This window comes from Scyliorhinus torazame, chromosome 14, assembly GCF_047496885.1.
Source record: "Scyliorhinus torazame isolate Kashiwa2021f chromosome 14, sScyTor2.1, whole genome shotgun sequence".
Taxonomy (NCBI): Eukaryota; Metazoa; Chordata; class Chondrichthyes; order Carcharhiniformes; family Scyliorhinidae; genus Scyliorhinus; species Scyliorhinus torazame.
In genome coordinates, this window is record NC_092720.1 from 7,671,249 (window position 1) to 7,689,035 (window position 17,787).

General features: G+C 42.0%; 1 protein-coding gene across 1 annotated transcript in view; it reads right to left on the reverse strand.

The window, feature by feature from the left end:
- Positions 1-963: 963 nt before the first annotated feature.
- Positions 964-17,787, reverse strand: part of LOC140389507 (extracellular calcium-sensing receptor-like) — a 36,170-nt gene continuing 19,346 nt past the window's right edge. The window contains exons 3-6 of the mRNA XM_072473654.1: positions 12,729-13,535; positions 8,851-9,078; positions 6,033-6,156; positions 964-3,901 (exon numbers count right to left, since the gene is read on the reverse strand). Of these exons, the coding sequence (XP_072329755.1) occupies positions 2,994-3,901; positions 6,033-6,156; positions 8,851-9,078; positions 12,729-13,535 (2,067 nt within the window). The 3' untranslated portion in view covers positions 964-2,993. The remainder of the gene's footprint in view (positions 3,902-6,032; positions 6,157-8,850; positions 9,079-12,728; positions 13,536-17,787) is intronic.

Consider the following 17,787-nt stretch of genomic DNA (forward strand, 5'->3'; position numbering starts at 1 on the left):
GTCCTTAACTACTGTGAAATATAAGTGAGTTAATTTAGCCGGAATTGATTTCTTTAAGAGGAAATTGCAACTCTGTGCACGAACATTAGATTGTTTTTGGATTTAGCGAACGGAACCTCGACATCTGTATCTGATCTCCCGACAACGTTCAGACTCTTCGTGTCACAGTCGCATGGTCCACCGAGGAGGAAGAACCACATGATGCAGCTAAATAAACCATAGCTTCAGTCTAAGAGCAGCAGCAACTGAAGCAGTAGCAGACTGCAGATCCGAACCGCTTCGTGCGCTAATGCTTTTCTTTATGTTGCCCTTGTTTCCTTTGCCTGTCGCATTAAATCCGTGCCCCTGCAATTCAGAGAGAACTTGAGATGACTCGAGATTACCATACTGATTTGTTTTATTACCGTACGCCAGAGAGGGCAGACAGATTTCTAGGCAATAGCCTCATTGGATCCTGAACTGCGATTAGCATATTGCAACATACGCAAAACCGTGCTAAATTATCTGTTCAGATCCGGCGCTAGCCTCTGAATCTAAGTCATTCCTAAATTGTGTAAATTCATTAATTCTCACAAGTGATCAATGTAGACGAAGTAGGGTTTCATGATGCTCAGGCCGAGGCACGGCGGATGCCGACTGAACACATGGATGTTGTGGCATTTTCAGAATGTCAACTATTTAGCTTCGGTTCGTGACCTTTACATCAGAATGCCAATTTGTATCAATTTCTATCGCGTTTTGCTATGTAAAGATAATGAACTGAAATATATGGATTCTGTGATTATGGGACAAGGAAACCAAAAGCTTTAGTTTCAATATTCTAAAGCTCACTTCATGTTCGATCTGTTTTGTCAACTTTCATATCTCAAATAAATGGAACAAAAAGACTTAAAAGCTCTGTCAAAGACTGACGGACATAAAAGTCCAATGATTAATTTAACTCGACACAGTGAAGTGGGAGTAATAAGAATTCTACATTTTATTTCTAAACCATCGCGATAAGAAGTAAATATAACAGTTTAAAATGCAGGTATTCAGATGTCAAGACCAAAGTTATTACACATCATTAGCTATGCTGCTGGTCATTATGACGGGCCTTTCATTTCTCTGCAATTCAGTCCACGGGCTACGAACGCAGTTTCTTGATTAACATATCGCCGAGTTCGGCTTTTCTCTATTCCATGACAAACTAACCAGATGACACACAATCTCACGGTTTACCCATGACGAGTGATCACTCAGAAGAACCATTGATAAGTAACCATATTAATTTCGCTTGATACACGATCTTGATTATCTAGTACTTAATTGACATGCACCGTGCCTCAGGCGTTTGAATGTTCATATTTTCCTGTCTCGAAAATAATGCGTCGTTTCAGTGAAAGGAGATATCAATTGGAACGAGGTGTCATGAATCTGTTTAGCAACAGCTGTAAACGAATTTAACAAAATATAATAGGATGTGAGAAATCCAGCAGCAGGTAGAAATATGCCTAGAGACAGTAGTAGCCAGTATTCAAAAGGCCTCAATGAGATGTCCCCCCTAACGTGTTTGGAAGGCAGTTTAGATAATAGGCAAATGTGAATGGCATATGAGGAGAAAGGGTAGCACAGTGGGTAGCACTGTTGCTTCACAGCTCCAGGGTCCCAGGTTCGATTCCTGGCTCGGGTCTCGATCTGTGTGGAGGCTGCACGTTCTCCCTGTGTCTGCGTAGGTGTTCTCCAGGTGCTCCGGTTTCCTCCCACAAGACGTGCTGTTAGGTGAATTGGATATTCTGAATTCTCCCTCTGTGTACCCGAACATGCGCTGAAATGTGGCGACTCGAGGTTTTTCGCAGTAATTTCATTGCAGTGTTAATGTAAGCCAACTTGTGACAATAAAGATTATTATTATCTTTTCGACGTTTATGAAAATCAATGAGGTATTTATATGCGAATATATAGTCACGAAAGTTGACAGAAGCAGGCAGCGAAATACACAGAAGGCATAATCAAAGATGAACAAAGGTATAACTGAGCAGACGACCAGAAGCCACGGAGGAAGTCTCTGAAGATTCCAGCTACCAAGCTTTAAAGCCAGTTTTTCACCGAGCCGCATAGATTCCAGATTTACATCGAACACTCCTCTAAGTCTCAGAGCCAAGGCAGTGCATAAAATATTTGCAACCGCAGTTTTAATACATTTGTTGGACCATGAAAAGACTTTCCCAATACTTGAGTATCATCCCTGTATGGTGTGGTAACTATGCATTGTCTCTTTAACCTGGATGTTGTTTGGTGGAACAGGGGAAGACTTATGGAGTTCTTAGCTTTATTTTAGAATAAGGGGTACGTTCTACAGAAACGTGTGTGTGTGCCGTCATTCATATACAGGCGGAGAGGACAGTGGACCTGTTCGTCTGTGTTTGTCTTTCTTTTACTTTAATAAATAGTATTTAATAATTGTTACAAGACCACTGGGCTATTTATTTCACTCGGGTTTCACTTGTCTCCACACACTAAAACAAAACTACACCCCACCCCAGAAACAGGTGTTCCGTGTCGGGATACCCTCGCAGTTAACATCAGGATGCTTCTTGGCAGAACGATTTTGTGGCTCAGTCGGTAGGACCATTGCAATTGAACCAGAATTCTCTTGATTCAAATCTCACTGCAGGATTTGACGGCCACAGAAGGAGAGCCCTTGATGCGTTTAAACAGTTCGATAACCAGCCTGCCAGTCCTGCCAAAATTTCCAAAGGGAGAAGAGAGTGCGCAAAGGTACGTAAAACAAATAATTGGAGAAGCCACCCGTCTTGTACCGTGACCCATTATGTGTTCCGCCAAATATTCAATTCTACTGAATTTAAAAGGCATTTTTCACAGGCGGTATATGGTGCTGAATGAACCACTTGCTTAGCAAAACCGCGAATACGAATTTCTGCCTGAACGTAGTTAAATGAAGATAATTTGAAAAAAATATAAAGCATAGATAAAAAGGAACATCTAAAAATTTAATCATCCGCTCTCCGGCACATAAGATGCTTTCTATTGTTTTTTTCAGGTTTGAACAGGATAATATAACATTTCGGGACGAATATACAGGACAAAATACCAAAGCTCGACGCCAAAATGGCAAATATTTCAACAGCGACGGTGTATTTTCCAGAAGTGCTCACATAAGCGGGGATGAAAGTTACCCAAACTGCAAAAAAGATGACCATACTGAATGTTATAAATTTAGCTTCATTAAAATTATCTGGTAGCTTGCGGGCAAAAAAGGCCAGCAAAAAGCAGGAAGAAGACAAGATGCCAATATAACCCAAAACAAATGCAAACGCCTTGATTGAGCCAACATCACATTCAAGAATAATTTTTGCATTTTGATACTTTGTGTTTTTTACCGGCAACGGTGGCGATGTAGTTAACCAAAGGAGGCAGATTATAATTTGCAAACTGGTACAGAGTAATATTATTACTCTTTGTTGCACAGGGCCGAACCATTTCATTCTATCGCTGTTCGGAGGTCTCGCTCTAAAAGCCATTAACACAACAATTGTTTTCCCCAAAATGCAAGAAATGCAGAGCACAAAGCTTATGCCAAAAAGCGTGTGACGGAGCATGCAAGACCAGACTGTGGGCTTGCCAATAAAGGTGACAGAGCACAGGAAACACAGCACTAAGGATAGGAGAATGAGGAAACTTAATTCGGAGTTGTTAGCCCTGACAATTGGGGTGTTCCTGTAATTGGTGAATACTGCTGCAGCACCAATCGTGAGTGAGGCCCCACAAAGGGCAATCGTCACCAGTGAGATTCCCAACGGATCCTCGAAGGAGAGAAACTCAATATCCTTTGGCAGGCATCGATCTTTTAGCGAGTTCGACCAGTAGTCTAAATGGCATTTGATGCATTCGATTGAGTCTGCAAATGAGACAAAGCCAAGGCAATATAATCATTAAATATGAAACAGTAATCAAGCGCAGTGATTTATTGCCTGCACATCTAACGATGGGCCGAAGGGCCTGTTCCTGCGCTGTACTGTGTTTTGTTCTTTGTTCTCTATCTTTTCTGCTCTGCTCTCCTCAAAACACACAGATTCGTGCCGGCGCATTGCCTCATGATTTGTGAAACTTCTCCTTTGCCAGCTTGAAAACTTTAGCGTAGAAGGTGCAAGAATGTTTACAGTGATAACTTTGACAGAAGATTGCTGAAAACTCAGATAAACGGCTGTCTTTAATAATAATAGGTTATTGTCACAAGTTGGCTTCAATGAAGTTACTGGAAAGTCCCCCAGTCGCCATATTCCGGCGCTTGTTCGGGGAGGCTGGAACGGGAATTGAACCCGCGCTGCTGGTCTTCTGCATTACAAGCCAGCTGTTTTAGCCCACTGTGCTAAACCAGCCCTTTTCCAGTTTTGCGGTTGCATACCGATCTGATGCCAAATTATTTATGAAGACTGGAAGAGATCCTCCGGAAATATCAGGCTCGTTCCTACTTCAAATTTTATTGTGAGGCAGAATCATGTTAGCTGAAAGGTTACTTGTTTTGTGCTACATACTCAGTTTATGTCCAAGCCCTGGAATATTCCCCCTGAATTCCCCGGACTTCAGTTTTACAAGGGTTCTTGTTGAAACACTTGGTTAAATGTTATCTTGATGCGTCACAGCGACCTCACCTCTTGTCAGGAAACGGAGCGAATTTTAAATAATTCATACTCTTCTTGTCCTCATAGGTATTAGAAATGAGGTATACTTTTACTAAGTTTCATTTTGTGAAGAGTCTGGGGAGCCATTGCCGCCTGAGCGCTCACCTCCGATATACCCCTGGGAGGTGAAGTCGCCAGGTTCACGCTATTCTAAAGGATGCTGGTTTGACGGCAGGCCGGCACCCGGTGACTAATCCGCGTGGACAAGGTCTGGAGAGAGTGCTCGCTAATGAAATGCAAATGTGTTAAAAAGAGTTTGCCAGGCGTATGCGGCGATTCGCACTGTCTGAAGTGTTGGGGCGTTATTCCAAAAGCCAATCACGTCGGGGAGAATCACATTGTTCGCTTCAATCTTGATTTTGAGCTGGCGTGGAGATGACTTGAAATCCCACCCCGTGTGTTTTTATTACCCAAGAAAGCCCTTTGTTTTCTAATAGATTTGCAATACTGTGCTGTGCTGATTTTCACATTTCTGGCAAGTTTCCTGTCGTTTCCAGTATTTTCACACATGTTAATATTTTGTTTCGCTTTTTCTGTTTCCATCTCCCGCAATTTCTCTGGATCTACAATAGTCTTGACGATTTCCTGACGTTTTATGTTGTCTTTCACTACTTCTGCCCATGGTGGCTTTTCATTTGGCAAGAACTCCGTTACCTTCATGTTATAATACTGCTCTTCAATTGTGCTAAATTCTTTGCTCCCATTTCCTAATTTTCAACTATAGCTATACCCGATAACAGTTCTGACCAGTATTCCGTCGCCAGTGTCTGTCTAATCTGGATTATTTCCTTGTTATTCGTATTGATTGTTTCAACAGTACTATACTACGATAGAATCATATTTTTCAGGCTGACAACATCTGCAGGAAGAGTACAGATTCCTTTGATAGTTTGCTTTAGTGATAGGACAGCATTATGGCCACTTTAGCTGATGGCAGCTAGTCGTCAATTGACAAAACCGCAATAAACTGTGAAAACACAAATTGTGGTGTTTTTTTTTATTGCTCTTTAACTGAGTGGCTTCCTCGGCAGGAGAGAGTTAACTACATTGCTGCGGGTCTAGAGTTCCATGCAGTCCGGACCAGACCGGGTAAGGAGGAAAGATTTCCAGTAGGTTTCATGGACATCATTAGAACTTTTAAATCCAAACATTTATTGAATCCAAATTTCACCATTTGCTGAAGTGGGATTTGAACCCGGGCCCCCAAAGTACTTCTCTGGGTCTCTGGATTACTAGTCCACTGCACAACTGCCTCCCCCTGTAAAGCAAGTTTAATATAGGAGAAACATTCAAAACCACGTCATTCTCAGTATAGCAAACAATGTTGCTCGACTTTTATTTCCTCACCTGTCTCATTACTAATCTCCCCGTCTGCACATGATATGCAATCAAAGCAACAAGCAGGTTGGCCTTGTCTAACAGCTTTCCTTGTCCCTCGTACGCAGCCCACACTACAGGTCGATCGAGGAATCTGTGCCGAGATTGTAAAAGTGCACATGTTATGCAATAGCTATGAAAAATTGAGGTTCAATCCGCATACCGACTGAGGTTATTTATGACAGCCCGCACTCTCAACCTTGCCCCTGGCCTGAGGTGCGGTGATGCTCAGGTTAAATCATCGCCAGTCAGCTCACTCCCTCAAAGGGAAAAGCAGCCTACGGTCATCAGGTACTATGGCGACTTTATCGTACAATTCTGTTTCGTTTCTATTGGCTGAATGATTTAACAGTTCATGTTCAATTAAAGTCTCTTATAATTCATTCTGATAATGATCAGTGCTGCATGGTTGGACCCGGTAAAACAACCTATGTTTTCGGGCCCATAGTTTTCGTCTCCGGAAGGATGATCTTGCTCCAGAGGGAGTGCAGTGAAGGTTTATCAGACTGATTCCTGGGATGACGAGACTGACGTATGAGGAGAGGTTGAATCGGTTAGGATTTTATTTTCGGGAGTCGAGAAGAATGAGGGGAGGGGGGATTTCATAGAAAACTATAAAATGCTAACAGGACTAAATAGATAAGGTGCGGGAAGGATGTTCCCGATGGTGGGTTTGTCCAGAACCAGGGCTCACAGCTTGTGGATACGGGTAGCCCGTTTAGGACAGTGATGGGGAGAAACTTCTTCACTCAGAGGCTGTGGAGCTCGTTACCACACGAAGTAGCTGAGGACAAAATATTACGGGCGGGATTCTCTGTCCCATCTCACCAGTTTTCTAATGCACCGCGTCCACACAGGCATTCGCTGTCCCGCCAGCGGGCCAATGGGGTTTCCTATTACGGATAGACCCACGCCATCGGGAAATCCCTGGCATGGGTGCACTGTCGGCGCAACTGAGAATCCCGCTTGCCGAGAATCCAACCCTGTATGTTTCCAAGAAGCAGTTAGATATAGCACTTCGGCGAAGTGGACCAAATAATTTGGGGGAAAGCAGGGTTCGGCCGTTGAGGTGGCTGATCAGCCATGGTCCTAAAGAATGGCAGAGCAGGCTCGAAAGGCCATATGGCCTTCTCCTGCTCCTGTTTTCTACATTTCTGTGTCACGATCTTGCGGTAAGAATAACGAAGAGGCCACAGCGCTCAATGTTATTTTGCAATGAACTGCATAACAACTTCCTAAATTGGATAACAACTTGCTGTTCTCCTGCTCCTCCACATGTCCTGCTGCATCAGTACCGCTGCATGGGACAATTTTGAGCAAGGATAAGTACTAGGAGCTCTCGAGCCTCTTGATCTGGCTGATTTTCGACCTCATACTTCACTTTTCCGCCATTCCCCCAGAACCCTTGGTGCCTTTGGTGTCTTGTCTTCAATAGCTGAGCAGCCACCGCACTTACCTCCCTCCCTATCTTTCTGTCATCAGCAATTTGGCAACCATACCTTTGGTTTCTTCATCCAAGCAATTTATCTAAATTTCAAAACGTTGAGTCCCCAACACTAGTCCCTGTAGCACAACACTCGTTACATCTTTCCAATGAGAAAAAGACTCATATATCTCTACTCTCTGTTTACTGCTAGCTCGCCAATCGTCTGTTCATGCCAATCTGTTACCCCTAACACCATTAACCTTTAATTTATGCAATAAGATTTGCAATAAGCTTAGCAAATACTTTCTGGAAATCCACGTGCAGTACATCCAGCGGTTTCTCGTTCTTCACTGTACATGTGGATCCTCAAGGAACTCGAGTAAATTGGTTAGAAATGATTTTTCTCATGTTGATTCTCCTTGATTTGTTTCCAATAACAATAATAAATATAATAATCGCTTATTGTCACAAGTAGGCTTTATTGAGCTAACTGTGAAAATCCCCGAGTGCCTTTCCCTAACTTCCTTGATAATAGCTTCCAACATTTCCCTTCTGATCGATGTTAAACTAACTGGCCTGTAGATTGCTGTTTTGTGACTCCATTCAATTTAGAATGAGCGAGCTACATTTGCTATTTTTCATTCTGAGGGAACCTTCCAGGAATCTAGGGAATATTGGAAAATTCTATCCAACCTTCCTACTTGCCACCCGTCTGAGCACAATTATACATCTTTTTCTTAACGTTTGATACTCTAACTTATTAAACCTCGGATGATGGGTCTTCTCCTTGGAAATGTTTCGTTTTTTAGATAACAGCTTTTCTGAGCTAAATAAGGGATCATTCCGCTCCTCCTTTTATATGTTGGAAAAATAGGAGGTCTATTTTCTGCACTATATCGGGATCAATAGGTTTAATTGGCTTTCTGTCAAAAGTTTATGAAGATCTTATTTAACTACTCACCAGAATGATTCTGCTCACCTTACATCTCTCTGTTAGCTTCTGTCATATTATATGTAATCTATTTGAGAAATGCTGCATTTCCTTGCAAAGGGTGAGATTAAATAGTATTGTTAGAGTGAGTATGCCTTCAAAATATTTAATTGCCTGTTTCACACTCTGCTGCCTCTAGAGGTCGCGAAATAAATTCCACGCTTTCATCTTTATTTCCTTCTTCCTCTCAATTGTGATAACATCAAGTAATACATTGCGGTCAGAGATTGTATGTTAATCACTTGGCATTGCAGGTATGATGAGAGTTGTCATCATCTGAAAAGTAACTGAAATGTATTTACACTATGATATTACTCATGAAAGAATCCAACAGGTTGACCATACTGGACTTAGACAGGAAGTACACTTACCTCCTTCTTTCCGTTATTCCAAACAATTGTACTTTCATCTATTTGGAGCCTGTGGTTTGAATCAAAAGAACCACCAAACTGACCAACCGTCACATAACGAACAGAACCGTCGGCAGTTTCCCGCCAGTTTATTAAATCATAGGATGGGTTGGGATCTCCATTTTCATCAAATACTACTTCCTCTCCAAGTCTGTTTGTAAAGTTAACATGTTTCAGGTAATGCAAAAGCTTTGTGAAGAAAATGAAAAAAAATTAAGAATATAAGTGTAAGACATGAAAGAAGGAGCCGGCCATAAGATCACTTGAGCTTGCTCCAACATTCGATTACATATTTTCTGAACTTGCACTTCAATTCTGTTTTTTCCTGACATTTTCCATATTTTTATTTTCCCTTACTTTCCAAATGTCTGTCTACCTCAGTCTTGAATATATTGAAGGATTGTATTAACCTGCCCTCTGGGATACAAAATACTAAAATGTCTCAGTACCTGAGTGAAGAAATTTCCTCATATTGCAATCTTAAGTGGATTACCCTGAGACCGATTATTAATTCTAGGTTTTCCAGCCTACCAAACACCACTAAGTCTCTACCAAACACACCAAGGCGTTTTTTAAAAAAATCATTATTCTGAACTCTAGAGAAGATAGTTCCCCTCGACTGAATCTCTCCTTGCAGCCCAACGCTCACATCCAAGGAATCAATGTTGTGAACGTTAGTTGCAGCCCCCTAAGAATTTTTCCTGAGGTAAGAATAGTGGGTGGGATTCTTTGTTGGTTGATGCTGAATATGGGAAACTTGATTGGGCGGAGAATCGGTTCAGATGCCAAAATCACGATAGCAGCCGATTGATGCCAAATCGCAATTCTCCGCCACCTCGACAGCAGCGTCAATGCTGTCCAGAACACATGTACAGGAAACAACGTTTGCATATCATTAGTATTCTCCAGGGCCTCCAGGATTCTCCGCCTCCTGATGGTGCGGTTTACTATTGCTCTCAAAAATCGTGAAACCGGTATCATGGATGATGAAGGAGAGAGAGGAGGTGGGATACAGAGGCGCAATTGCCCGCTGCCGTACTGGATAGTGGCCGGACTGGCTGGGGTGCCTTCCAGGACCAGGGCGGAGTGGGGTTGACGGGGAACGGGCCGAGTGACCGGGGTCCCCTCCCCCACGGCATTGGGGTGTGTCCAGTCACGGAACGCCATTGCCGTGGCCTGCAAGGCAGCCATATTGCTACACACCTCACTGACCAGCCACCTTGGCCTGTGGATCTGCAGAGTGAGACCGGCCATATGGGTGTCCCCAGCCCCGCACAACCGCAATCAGCACTCTGCAACATCTGAAATTTTGGAAAATCAATAACAATGCATCAAGAATCTCAACTGCACGAAGAAAGATGTTAGTTTAATTTAAGACTTCCAGCTTCCAATGTTTGCTAGTTTCCTACCTTTTAAGATGAATTGTGCGTTTTCAGTTTTCCTACAAAAATGGTAATCAGATAATTTCCTAATTTTGGTACAACTGCCACTATTTTTACTCCTCACTTAATCTGTGCAGCCTCCTTGCGCTCTTCCCAAATTCTAGTTTCCCATTTAGATTTATATCGGCATCTACCATTAAGTTTTTATGTCGTATAAGAAGCTGATAAGTTTTTCGGTAATATCTATTGATTTGACCTTTTAGCAACGGTTTAAATTAAATGGCTTAGTTTGAATTTCTGCCAGTTGTAATTTTTTACAGGAAGTCTGTTGTTTACGAGAAACGATATTTTATTGTTTTATCATTTCAAATCCCTGGTCTCGAGTTGTAGCAGCTGCATGCTGTCCAAATTGGCTACAATACGTTTTGACTTTTTAAAGATCAGTTTCAATGAATGGCGAAAAGTGGTTTTAGTTTTGAATAAAACCTTATCTTTAAACAAAGCCTAGGTGTTGTTTTAAATGCATATTTCTCGGATAGAATAGAAACATAGAATCCGTACAGTGCAGAATTCGCCCCATCGAGGCTGCACCGACATTCTGAAAGAGTCCTGACCTAGGTTCATTGAGCTGCCCTATTTTCGTAAGCTCATAATTCCACCTAACCTTCATGTCTTTGCACACTGAGGGGCAATTGAGTATGGCCATCCACCTACTGCACATCTTTGGACTGTGAGAGGAAACCGGAGCACTTGGAGGAAACCCACGCAGACACGGGGAGAACGTGCGGACTCCGCACAGACAACCAGCCAAGGCCGGAATTGAGGAATTGAACCCGGTCCCTGGCGCTGTGAGACAGCAGTGCTAAGCACTCTGCCACCGTGCCGCCGCTGGGTAGGACATATGTAGCCGAAGAAAAGCTTTATTTTCAAATATTATGGTATAAGTGTAATTGCTAAGAAAATGTGGCTTTGTTTGTGAGCATTGCATCGAAAGCAAATTATTATTGTCATGGAATCTAAACTCCGAGGGGGCTAAGTAAGCAAGAGTTAGAGTTGTGTCTCAGTGTACAACTCATAAGGCAGGGCTGAGGAAGGTGGGATGAGGCCTGATGACTTACAGCCTATGCCAATGGAAGAGGTGCAGTTGGACTATTTCTAAGTAAGGGAGGGGAATAGGAAATCGAGGGTGGGGGAGTAAAAGTTGCAAATCCTGGTCTTTTTTTAGCATGGCGATACCATAAAAGGTACCTAGATCTGCACCTTAAGTGCTGTAAGGCACAGGGCTATGGACGGGGTGCAGGACGATGGGATTGGAAAGGGAACCTCCATGACCTCAGACTGGCATGGGCAAGATGGATCGAATGGTCTCCTTCTGTGCTGCAACTTTTCTATTGTTATATGGTTCTATGACTCTTCTGGACACGGTTCAACATCACTGCAAAAACAAAGAATAGAACGCATAGTGGGAGGCGGTGGCGTAGTGGTGTTAGGTGAATTGGACATTCCGAATTTTCCCTTTGTGTCCACACGAGATAACTTTGGTGTTAGACATTAAGAATTCGATCCTTAGAGTTTTTTTGAACTAAGAAGTGTCTTATACCTCAAAATTCTTTTCTCGATTTCCTCATCTGATGATTTCATCTGGACGATAAATATCTGGAGCCCGGTCACTTTTCCTCTCACTCCCTACACTGCTTAATCCACTAACCTAAAAAGACTAGTTTATTCCTATGATCTTGTTTCTGTCCGCGAAGAGATCCTTCATACAATCTCTTTGTTAGCTCCAATCCAGTGAGTCCCAGTTGCCGTTAACAACCTCTGGTGCGACACCTTACATAAAGCCTTTTAAAAATCCAAGTGCATTTTATCGATTGTTTCTCCCTAGTCTAGGTTAAAAAAATACCTCACATTGACTTGATGCCAGTATTTCTATCACAATACTCCGATGGTTCGAACAAATCATATCATTTTCTAAGTGTTCTATTACAAAATCCCTAATGGACTCTAGCATCTTAGTTTCGACTGATGGTTTGCCAATTAACCTCTAGTTCAATATGTTACCCGTTAATGAATATCGATGTTGCATTTGCTACATTCCAATCTAGAAGAGCAGTCCAAGAGTTTCTAGAAATGATGGAAAATCAAAAACAATATAGCCATTGACTCTGCATTCACATATTTGAACCCCCTTTTCTGTTGACCACAGGATTGATCAGCTTTTAGTCTGCTGAATTAACCCAATATTTTTTTCGTAATATTATTAACATTTTAGTTCCCCATTGTCCTGTAATACTTGGCTCCTCAGAATTTCCTGGCCGTTTTTTGCCTTCCTAAACAGGTATATATTGTTAAATAGTAAAGGTGGCTCACATTACAAAAGATATCCTTGCCTTGGATATTGGCATTTCTGTTATACAACGGTATTTTGAAGGTTATTTTTCAGCACGGATCTCTTACCTGCCATGGTTTAATATCCGTGGTGTTGGCACAGCTATTATTTTCAAACGGCCCTTTCCCATCTTTACAATAGGAGAGATTGTGAAGGGCGTGAGCTATTGCATAGATTCCTTTGTATACATTGTATGATACTCTGAGTTGCGATACATCAGAATATATATTTACGCGGCTCTTAATGTCCTCTGATCCCGTACACTGACTTGTGCCATTTTCCGAAGTTTGTAATGAGCACTGAAATAAAGTTTCCCAAAACTCTGTCACCAAAACATTTTGAGCGGCCGTGGAAGGATGGACCTTCTGAAGAAATTGTTGAAGACCTGGTATCTGAGCTCTCCGGAGTGCAAACCCCAGAGTGCCAACCAAAATTGCGTTGTCCTGTCTGGAAAGCATAGCTGACGTCACCCAGGCTTCGCTCGCCAGCCATTGAATTCCGGTAATGTTTTGCCGCATTACTTCCTGAATCAGGGTGTCAGTGTCCTGTTCAATAGCAAAGACGAGTATTACCTTGGCACGGCTTTTTCGAATAGTGTTGACTATCGCTTCAATCTCCTCTTTGGTGTTCACTTTTGGAATCGTGTGAGAGAAAGCGATGCACGCTCCGAGAGCCTCAATTTGTTCACTGAACATCTGAATGCCATATCGACCATAGTCATCATCTCCCGCGATTGTTCCCACCCAGGTCCATCCAAAATGTTTCACAAGCTGTGCCAAAGCTCTGACCTGAAAGTAATCACTTGGCACTGTTCGAAGAAAGGCCGGGTATTCTGCTTTGTCACTCAGACAGGCACAAGTAGAAAAGTAGCTGACCTGCAGAAGAGCAAAAAGAAAATCTACTGCTCCCTATGAAACTTAACATTAATGAGCTAAAAACAAAAAATGCTGGATAAACCCAGCGGGTTGACAGCATCTGTGGAAAGAGAAATAGAGTTAACTTTTCGAATCCACAGAACTGATATCAATAAGATTGCCACCTTTGAAAAATTAAGACATAAATTAATTAAAATTCTCAATGAATGTTTCCAACACTGTACTCATTAAAAAGAACGGACAATACTGGAAGTCCTCAATCGGCGAAGCAGTATCGATGGAGAGAAATGACGTCGCCGTTTCTTTATGATCAATCAGTAACCTAGAATGTTAACGATGTTTCTCTCTCCAATGACCTTGCCTGATCTGTTGAGTAATTCCAGCACCTGTTGTTTTTGCTTTAAGATTTCCAGCATCTGCAGAATTTTGCTGTTATTTTAAACAATATTCGAATATAACTGTAAAGACAGGCATGGCCAATCATCCGTATTCAATAGCGACTATTTGAATCTTGCCATGTTAAGTCACTTGTTTGACAAACCTAGCTTGAGGCGTTGAATGAATAATGCCTTTCAATAATAGATCCTGGGAGAATCGAGTATCCGCACCCGGGGCCTGTGGTTGTGCTTGCTTGGTTTGGCAACAGAATTAGCAGCACTCTTTCTGTTTTCCGTCCTCTCACTCAAGCAGATCGGTCTTTGACGATATAATGGCGCTAATTCAAACTTTTTAAGCAGCGGAGGCAGGGTTAGGCCGTCCTCCGAAAATCGGCAGACAGGTACAAAGGTAAGTATTGCACGTTATGGCAAATGGTTCAAATGACACGCAAAATGCACATGTTTTCAGAAATGCTGAGATAAACACAGGGCTTAGATAGGGGGAAGGGCGGAGTGGTTATTTGGGCGATCTGGGAGCAGACTTCGATGTTGGTCGTCTGCTGCATCGAATTACAGATGGGCTACAACCTGTGTTGCGCAAAACAAAGACTGCGAATGAATGGGTTGAATCAGGTAATGTCCCACGATTTATTTTTTGGATTATTGAGAAACACAATTGACAACTCTCCTTTTTCTCAAGCGAGGGAAGTTAAAATAATTCCGGTTGGTGTATGCTTTTTCCTGAAATATCATCGTGCAAAGTCAATATTAGTGCACTGGCCATTTCAGAAGGAAATCCCTTACAGTTTCCCAACTGCCGAACACCAAACTGTATAACAGACTGAACCGTCATTCCTGATCTGCACCGTTTAGCTCCACTTCGTAAGTATGTCAATAACGTAAATGTGTGGAACTAAGATGTTTTTGGAAGGCTGGTGCTTGGGATTAATTTAGAGGGGGTCGTTTTCAGGAAGCATCCCATCCTATTTCCAAATTTGGACCCGTTTTTAGAATTTGGGGGTAGATGGGGTTTGACTAAATGAAATTCTCACCCAGTTTTCAACGGAAAATACTGGAGGTACTGTAGATGTAAACAGAAACGTGCTGAAAATTATCAACAAGTCAAGAGGCATTATTTTAAAGAACAAAGTTAGTGTTTCAGATGAATACCTTTGCGTCAGAACTTACGTGGAGTATTTTTCAGTATCTTATGCTTTCCTTCTTGTTTCAGCGTATTCCTACAATACGTTTTTTTTCATTATACATTACGATATTTTAATCAAACGTCAAGACAGGGACTAACCCATGAAGAGATTAGCTCTATATTTCCACATCTTAGGTCAATTAGTAAAAATAAAGTTTATTTTACCCGCCGAAGAATATGATCGACACCATAGTTTTCCCCGCAAACATGATTTCAATGCAACATGACATTAGGCAGGATCTGCACACTCGGCCGATCTTTTGGATTTTAAAGCAGTGTCAGAATGGGTTATTGCAGGGGAAATCATGCCTGGCACATGTATTAGAATTATTTGAGTTGAATAGGGGCAGGGAAGAAAAAGGGGAACCAGTTGATGTGACATACTTGGATTTCCAAAAGCGTTTGATAAGATACTGTACAAAAAGCTATTTAATAAGATGTCTTTTGGGGTAGTATGTTAGCATGGACAGAGATGTGCCTAACTGATAGAAAACCACGAGTTGGGAAAAGTGGGGCATTTTCAGGATGCACTCTGTAACGAGAGAAGAGTTCACAGGGACCCGTCCTTGGGCCACAATTATTTACAATATATATTAATCTTTGGACATAGGGAGTGAACGTGCTATTGCCAAATGTGCTGATGACATAAAAATAGGTTGGAAAGCAAATGGTGAGGATGACACAAAAAGCCTACAGTGGGATATAGACAGATTAGACGAGTGGGCAAACACTTGGTAGATGGAACATATTGTAGGAAAATGTGAAGTTATGCACTTTGGGAGGAAGAATATAAGAGCTGAAAATGATTTAAGTGGAGAATCATTGCACAGCAGCGCAGTTTTTTGAGAGTCCTGAGGCACAAATCAGAAAAGGTTAGCATGCAAGTTCAGCAAGTAATAGGGAAGAGAATTGCCGTGTTGGACTTTATTTCACAGCGAATGGAGCATAAAGATAGATAAGTTTTGCTATAACTATACACGGAACGAAGTAGACAACAGTTTGAATGCTGTAAGCAGTTTGGTGCCACTTATGTAACAAAATCTATACTTGTATTGGAGGCAGATGTTTCAATAAGTTGATCCCGCTTATGGAGCGCTTTGCTTATGAGAAGAGGTTGAATAGTTTGGGCCTGTCCACATTGAGGTTTGAAATAATTGGAGACGTTCTAGAGGCATATTCGATTCTCACGGAGTTTGACATGGTAGATGTTGAAAGGCTGTTTGCCCTTGTGGGAGCATCAAGGCCCAGAGGGAATAATCTCAGAGTAAGGGATCGCCTATTTAAAATAGAGATTAGGAGGAATTTCTTCTCTCAGATGGGAGTGTATCTGTGGAAATCTTCACCGCAGAGGAATGTGGATGCTGGGTCAGTAAGTACGTTCAAGTTTGAGGTAGGCAGACTTTTAATCAGTAAGGGAATCAAGGGTTATGGGGTAAAGCGGAAAAGTTAATTACAGGGGCTGTTTAGCACAGGGCTAAATCGCTGGCTTTGAAAGCAGACCAAGGTAGGCCAGCAGTACGGTTCAATTCCCGTAACAGCCTCCCCGAACAAGCGCCGGAAAGTGGCGACTAGGGGCTTTTCACAGTAACTTCATTTGAAGCCTACTTGTGACAATAAGCAATTATTAATTTTCATCACATCAGAACACTCATGATCTAATTAAATGACGGAGTAGACTCGGTGGACCAAATGGCCAACGTCTGTTCCTGTGTCTTGTGGGCTATCATGAAGAACCCCAAATGACTGGCCATGAATTAATGAACACGTTTAAATTTGGACTTATCTGTAGGATAGAGGCGATTTTGAAGGTAGAAAGCGAACTTAATAAAGCAAACCGTCTTACTCCATCACTATCAATGATGTGGAGATGCCAGCGTTGGAGTGGGGTGGGCACAGTAAGAAGTCTTACACCAGGTTAAAGTCCAACAGATTTGCTTCTAATCTCTAGCTTTCGGAGCGCAGCTCCTTCACGATCAATGAACATGACAACCGCATGTGTTCTCTCAGGGGTTATCGAACAAGATGAACAATTTTACCTCCAGGCTGGAAAGTGAACTTTCTTCGACTTGAGGTTTTTGCGTTACACCAGTTAAACACGGAAAAGTTGCAACTCAAGTTTTAAGCTGAAACATACTTTGCATTAAAGTTCACATGCGCTCTACTTTAAAGGCACTGACAAATCCCCGGTTTCATGAACACCTGTTGATCTTTCGTGGAAGTGCTGCAGATATTAAACTAGATCGATCGATCGACAGCTAGATAGATAGATATAAAAGAAGAAATAGAAAAGTAAGGAAAAAGAAAAAAAGATTGAATAAAAGATACTTAGACACAAGAAAAGAAAAAAAGACGAAAGGAAAGGAAGAAAGAAAGAAAGAAAGAATACGGGGAACATTCCAACTGAGACCATGTTTGAACAACCTTTAGTCAAGCTCCAGATACATCCACACACGGGGCAACAAAAGCGCCTTTATTGTGCCCCTTTACTCACAATGGGTGAAGGGTCACTTTCTGTGCTGTAAAACTCTGATTAGAGGTAATGAAGTCAACTATAGTAGCCCCATTCCGTAGTCCGGTTTTCCCCTTAACAGGTTTTAGAAGGTAATGTTTGAAGCGGAATTGTGCTGAACCAAGAAGTGCTGACGCGGATTATACCCAGCTATCATTAATA